The 6,922-nt window shown below is 32.9% G+C and overlaps 1 protein-coding gene across 1 annotated transcript in view; it reads left to right on the forward strand.

Annotated features, from left to right (window-relative positions):
• Positions 1-5,610, forward strand: part of LOC100572802 — an 18,129-nt gene extending 12,519 nt beyond the window's left edge. The window contains exons 2-7 of the mRNA XM_029486188.1: positions 43-824; positions 1,467-1,551; positions 1,856-1,955; positions 2,046-2,165; positions 2,241-2,399; positions 4,639-5,610. Coding sequence (XP_029342048.1) covers positions 43-824; positions 1,467-1,551; positions 1,856-1,955; positions 2,046-2,165; positions 2,241-2,399; positions 4,639-4,683 — 1,291 coding nt within the window. The 3' untranslated portion in view covers positions 4,684-5,610. The remainder of the gene's footprint in view (positions 1-42; positions 825-1,466; positions 1,552-1,855; positions 1,956-2,045; positions 2,166-2,240; positions 2,400-4,638) is intronic.
• Positions 5,611-6,922: the final 1,312 nt, after the last annotated feature.

Consider the following 6,922-nt stretch of genomic DNA (forward strand, 5'->3'; position numbering starts at 1 on the left):
ACCATACTTAAGAACACAATAACGAATCTCACTTGTCCATAGGATCGGTTCGAAAATAGCCTCATCGGCAGCACTAACCAACGACGGTGGTGTTGATGAGATGACAATTCATCAGGATAACTCGAGTAATGAAAGAGACTACAAATGTGAAGACGGCGGAACGGCCATGGACGTGAAGTTGTTTAAGGCGATCGGCATGTACCAGCTGCTGCACCCGGTCGAGTGTGGCCTGAACAGCGACTTGTGCCGAAAGACTGCGATGATGGTCGTGGGCCTGACGGTCGGGCTGCAATTGATGCAGGTGTTCCGGCTGTACCTGGCCAGGCACGACATCCCAATGTTCGCCAACATGGCAATGCTGGTTGTGTATGGGTTCATGTGCTTGCTAAAGGGCTACACGTTAGCGAACCACGCGGACAGGATATGCATCACGTTGGAGGTGGCCCGGTACGCTTTCACCGATTGCGGTAGGCGCGACCCGTCCCTGATGCGCCGGTGCCGGGCCAGGCTGTCCACCATACTCCGCACGTTCGTCGGGCTCAGCTTTGGCACGCTGGTCGTGTGGTTGGTCATGCCGTGGTTCCTGGCATCCGAGTACGACGGCAAGCCTTTGATCTGGGCGGTGGTGTACGTCGTCGAGTCTATCATACTCACGGTCAACGTGTTTTGCTGGACGTCATTTGACTGTTACCTGGTCACCATGTGTTTCGTGTTCGAGGCCATATTCCGCACCATGAGCTCCGGCTACGAGAAGGTCGGCCGTGGGCAGCCCATTCACCCGCACACCAACCAACCGTTCGGCGACCACCGTAGATCAGATTCAGGTGAGTGTTTCTGACATTAACCGAATACTAATTTAATATTGCATATTATAATAATAATCATAATCATAATCATAATAATAATAATAATAATAATAGTTATGAAAATAATAAAATACTACATGGTTTATAGAGTCAAGAGTACTATAATAATACTAAGATACTATCGAACACTGATATTATTTCTATAATAATTTTGGAATTTTATCTTATATTTTCTCCTAATTCTAAATTTTCAAAACATTGGAACTTTATTGGTCCGGTGGTAATTTATTAATCGATAACATTATCGATAAAGCTGGGCTCAGCTCACGGCTCGCGTCTGGTATCACAATAAATGGTATAATAATACGTAAAAATAATAAATTACAAAATTTCGGTCACGTGAATATGGCAACATCGCATAAAATATTCTATGCTCAATCGTGTTGCTAAAAAGGTATAGCTCAATCGTTTTATGCTCAATCGTGCTTTACCGATGTTAAGTGTCATAGATGATTTTCAAGTCACATGTTTATAAAAAAATTTTCTTCGGAATTGACAAATCGCCTCTTACCCATTTCATTTTTCCAGCTGATGAATACGCCCCATTTAAATGTTATAATATGTATCATAATAATATTATGATATATATTTGTGTTGCAGAGGTTAAAGCCAACGTAACACTGACTTTTCCGAGCCATTATGACGATTTGATTAGCCACATTAAAGACAATCAAAAGATAGTCGAGTGAGTATACAATATTATCATTTATGATTAATTTTAATGTCAGGTAAATGTACAAACTAAAATGTAGGGTTTTTTATATTATGAATCAAACTATTAGGTGTTTTAGTGTTTATAATACTTAAACAGGCACACATCGATCATGTTTAATTGGTATTTGGTAGGTAATCCAACAACACTTTTAAACCATATTAATATTAATACAATTTCATAGTTTAAAAACATGTGCTTTAAAATTATTGCAAAAACCCATAATTGTATAAAATAATAAATTATAATTTGTTTCTCTTCACTATAATACTAATAGGAAGTATAAAACATTTTTCGAAATCGTCACACCTACGGTTCTGCTTCAAATTGCTGATGGTTCGTACACCATAATTACAATGATATTTCTCATCTCAATAGTAAGTGTTGTTTGTTATTTAGAAATGACAATGGCAATAATATAAATGCAATTTAAAAAATGTATTTTTAATTAAATTGTTCGTCCATAGGCATATCTCAATGGTAATTCGATTTTATCTCCGATGATTTTGAAATATGTCTGCGGACTGGTTTCGCTCACCATTGAACTGTACATATTTTGTTACGCATTCAACTACATAGAAGACGGGGTAAAATAAAAAACTCCATCGATGAAGTTTTATCTATCACATTCGTTTATTGTACGTATTATACTTACTGTCTAGAGATCTACGGTGAATTTTGGGTTGTACAGCTGTGATTGGACGGACAAGGATTTAAAATTTAAAAAGACTGTATTGCTGGCCATGTCCATGAACTCTGCTAACAAGCAAGTGATGAAATTGTCACCAAATTCCATCGTGAATCTAGCAATGTTCTCCAGGGTATAAATAAAATATATTTTAGTTGTTTATTTTATTTGTACATTTTGTATACACATTGCACACGTCTAAGATGACAGCGAAAAAATAATACACTTACCATAAATTCTGTTTTTTATATCACGTCGTAAAAAAAGTGTACAATTTTTTACGTTATCAATTATCAGTCCTCCTTATCGCCCTTCAAGACTGCTATATAAAATGCAAATAAATTCAATAAAATGCTATACAAATGAGGTATTATCTAAATGAGCGGGGAGCATGGCCCCCCAGATCCCCCTTGCGGGCGGACTTGTATCGTTCACTTATTTTAAATGCACTGCATAAATATGTCATAAATGTACAAATACGTGTCAAATAGCTGTGGTCAAATTTTATTGGTGAAAAAAAAGAAAGTTTTCGCTATAAACTATATACTTGGTCTCATTTCCGTTGTTATATTTACGTAATATATATTATTAATTTGAATGATCTTTATTATTTTACATATAGAAGAATGGTGGCAAAGGGAACATGGGGCAAAGTGATGATGCTAATATCTGAAGACCTGTAATACACTTAAAAATCAATTTTTTCCTTTCAAATTTTGTTCACACAATCTATAGGTTATGGTTACACGTGGGGCAAAGTGGGTACATTCGAAAAAATTATATTTTTATTATTATATATTTTACTTAATTTTATAAACACAACAAATTATTTATATAAAACGTTAATATACTTAAATGTATAGCTTAACTTAAAAGAAATAAAATTGTAAATTGTAACTTTTTAAATGTGATAAAACATAAAAATAATTTTAGGCACAAAATTCACATTTAAACATGGTTTTCTAATCTTTTTCTTCAAACTCAGCGCTAAGACAATGAAGCCAATTTTTACATAATAGATACTGAATATACCCTTCAACTTAAGTTCTTCCTTTATTTTGAGAATATTTGAGAGGTACCACATTACCCCAGACAGGTATAAACCACTTTGCGCTAAATAGTTAAATTACCTCGAGCCATTGATTTTATTTTATTTAAATACCTAAACATAAATAAAGAACTTTAATCATAGAACAAACTACATAGACTTTTAAATAAAAAAAAAAATTATTGATAAAATAAAATAATTGAATTTATAAATAACAAATTATGCAATTTTATTATCAAGTAAATTATAATAGGCCTATTTCCAGTTTTTCATTGATTAATTACAAAATAATCACAGTTCGATTCAAAACTTCTACCACACTATCTCAGACGACCAAGGAAGCCATAAATCTAATAATATTATACATTTTTTACATTAAATTAATAGATAATACAACGTCCCCACTTTGCCCCAGTACCCCACTTTGCTTCATGTTCCCCTATTAATAAAAAATTAGGAAATGAACCTGCACATTATCTATCTTATCAGCGGTATACTTTAAGTTTATAATTTCAATACAATGTTAAGCTATTAACAATTGAGTAACAATTTAGAAATAAAACAATTTCGAAAAAGTTAGTTTTAACTATAGGAGAGGGATCGAAAAAAGTTTTTAAAACGACGTTTATGTAACTTAGATTTTAAAGTAAAAGGCGCTTATTCTGACATCTCAAACTGGGCCTTACAATTTATTTAAATGGCAATCTACAAGGGGGGTCCTTCTTTTAGATTAAGGATTTTCTGATATTCATATTTTAAAGTGGTGGTCAAACAGGGATCTTGAGATTCATGATAGAAATTGAAACTATTTTTTTGTTTACTAATGGTTTCCATTGGTTATTCGGGCCGATCAGGTACAAGTATGCGTCAAAAATCAAAATATTGTCGCGCCTAGGGCTTTGAATAAAGAATCTATTTTATAAAACCAACTGTATGTGTTTAGATAAGCTACACACATATAAGATAAGATAGGTACTCTAAAACTATACTCAATTGAATTTTACGAAAATCTCAGATATTGTTTTTGGAGATGTCAGAAAAGTTTATAGAGTAAGTGTAATCTATTAAAAATAAGAAACGCCCGCGGCGATCTTTCGTCACCGACAGTGTAGCAACACCCGTTTGTCCGCCCCTCCCCCCCCCCTACACCATGTCAATTATTTGTACACTTGCCTTGTAGTATTGCCACCCCTGCGCAGTAGCCTCAAAATAAATCCTTGTACATGAGCTTATAGTTGTGACACTGGCTATTATATTCATATTGTTATAGTTATTGCCCATAGACTATAGTATGGTAATAACTTATTGTGCTAAATCATTTCAGGTGATGAACATGTCATACACGATAGTATCCACATTACTAAGTTAAAGTAATAAACAAGCAACTTACTGACGAATGGATCTATAGCTTATAAAATAGTTAGTTGTTGTTTCAATGAATTAAGGAACCATTGGAATACGATTTATAGACTTAATTATCCATGTTATCTTTATTAATACACATATTACAGATACCTAGTATCACTTTAAGGTTACTTTAATTTTAATAAAATAATAATATGATTCAACTCGTTGTTTAAATATGTGATACTTTATATTTGTATGATTATTTCTGTAGCCGGTATATAATAAATTATTGACTATAATGATTACATTTTAGATTCTGAGTGGAGCTATGATAATGTATTGATTTTATGATGTTGTAATTTTTTTTTTTGTGCATTTCTGAATACGCTATAACTATACTTGTGCGAGAAAAAATGTATAACTTTGAATGTGATTTCTGATAGAATTAGACGAGGATGGAACTTTGGGGATCAAAAGTAAAACTTGGCTTACAAATAATTTGAATAAAAACAATTGATAGGTACCAAAAACAACTTTTAGTGATTGCTATTTTTATTTATAATCACTATTCATTACGATGAGTACAACTTACAAAGTTACGAGCTTACGATTTTAGTAACGTACTAAAGTAGTTTTTTATTAATAATCTGTAATTTTATAATAAGAATAATAAATCCTTTGTGATAAATCCATTGTTGTATTTTAATATCACTTAAAATGATGCTAAAAATACTTCACTGTTATCGAGATATCGAACTACTAACTAGGGGTGTATTAGGTTTTTATCTGGAGAGGGGGGGAATTTGATTTTATCCAGTAGCCCTGCCTTTAAAGTTTTCACTACCTATATATTAATCGAATGAATAGTGGCCTTCTTGAAAAGCTAAAAATGGCAAAAGCACGTTTTTGTTTGTTACCACATAATTGCCAATAATTGCCGTAGACGCTAAATTACATGCAAGAAATAAATCTTATTCAACCTAAAAATATAAATTAAGAATTAAGAATTAAAAAAAAAAATAATAGAATTCTAAATACCTAATTATTCAATTTGTTGTTGTTGTTGTGTGTATATTTTCTTTATTCTAGGTAAACCTATTATTATATATTATGTACAATAATGAAGAAGCAGCGATTCTATGTTTACTGTTTTAATAACGTAATTTTTGTTCACACACATCCTATTACATAACATACAATTGTACAAGCACAGCATTAATCAATACAATATAGTATATTAGTATATGCCTACTTATGTAATTTATAGAGCGTATTTGATATTTTTCAAACAACAGTAGATTTCCTTTTAACCACAAGTCGACATTCTAACGCAATAAATTAGAAGTCAAATTAAATAGGTAGCTCGTTTTATCTAATTATTATTATTCGTGAGTACGCCATCATTTTTTTTTTTCATATAGTACCGGATCGGCATAAGTATAGCTGTATGTCGCACAGACGGTCCCGGTGTTACGCGGAACAGTCTGAAACAGTAACCAGAAATGAAATTGCTATGTATCTAATAATATTGTACCTACGACATGTAACACGTTATTAGTCCTCAAACGAGTTGATGAAAAAAACTGTCGTCGTGCACTTTATCAAATAATAAATACACGAAATACAAATAGCTAGGTCTTCGTAGGTTGGTACATATAATATTATATATTATGTTATTGCCTTCGTTATTGATTTATGCCCTTGTTCCCTTGTTGGTATATGTGATGTATGTACTTGATACATTGTTTGCATTTCAGCTTAGGGTACGTAATAAACAAACATTTCATGCTGCAAATGTCGTATGGTTCGAACAGTTTAAATTTGCTGTTCTTCCCCCCGTGCATTGCAGTTTGTGGGATCATCGCGGCACCTATACTCTTTGTCAACAGCTGTTCATATTAAATTTTTTTCCATCGTTTAATAAAATTCGTGTACCCATTTTATTGTTGAATACCAGCTGTAAAATACAATTGACGTATCGTCACCATTAAAAAATAGATTTTACTGACCGATGTTATTAATCGTTTGGGTCCTATGTAGATTATAGCCTGCATTTAATAGTATTTAATTGTATCAATAATTGCCAATTAATCGGACTTAAGGTGGTTTCACACGAAGCAAACGCGATTTTAAATCTTAGCTGTTTTTAGTCGCTCATTTGATTTCGGTTTCACACTAGACGGTTAATCGCTCGATGCGAATGACCTGCGAACATTATTTCCCGCCAAAAATTCAAAATATTTTGACTTGTTTTAAGCTGT

The sequence above is a fragment of the Acyrthosiphon pisum genome, chromosome A1, assembly GCF_005508785.2.
Source record: "Acyrthosiphon pisum isolate AL4f chromosome A1, pea_aphid_22Mar2018_4r6ur, whole genome shotgun sequence".
Classification (NCBI taxonomy): Eukaryota; Metazoa; Arthropoda; class Insecta; order Hemiptera; family Aphididae; genus Acyrthosiphon; species Acyrthosiphon pisum.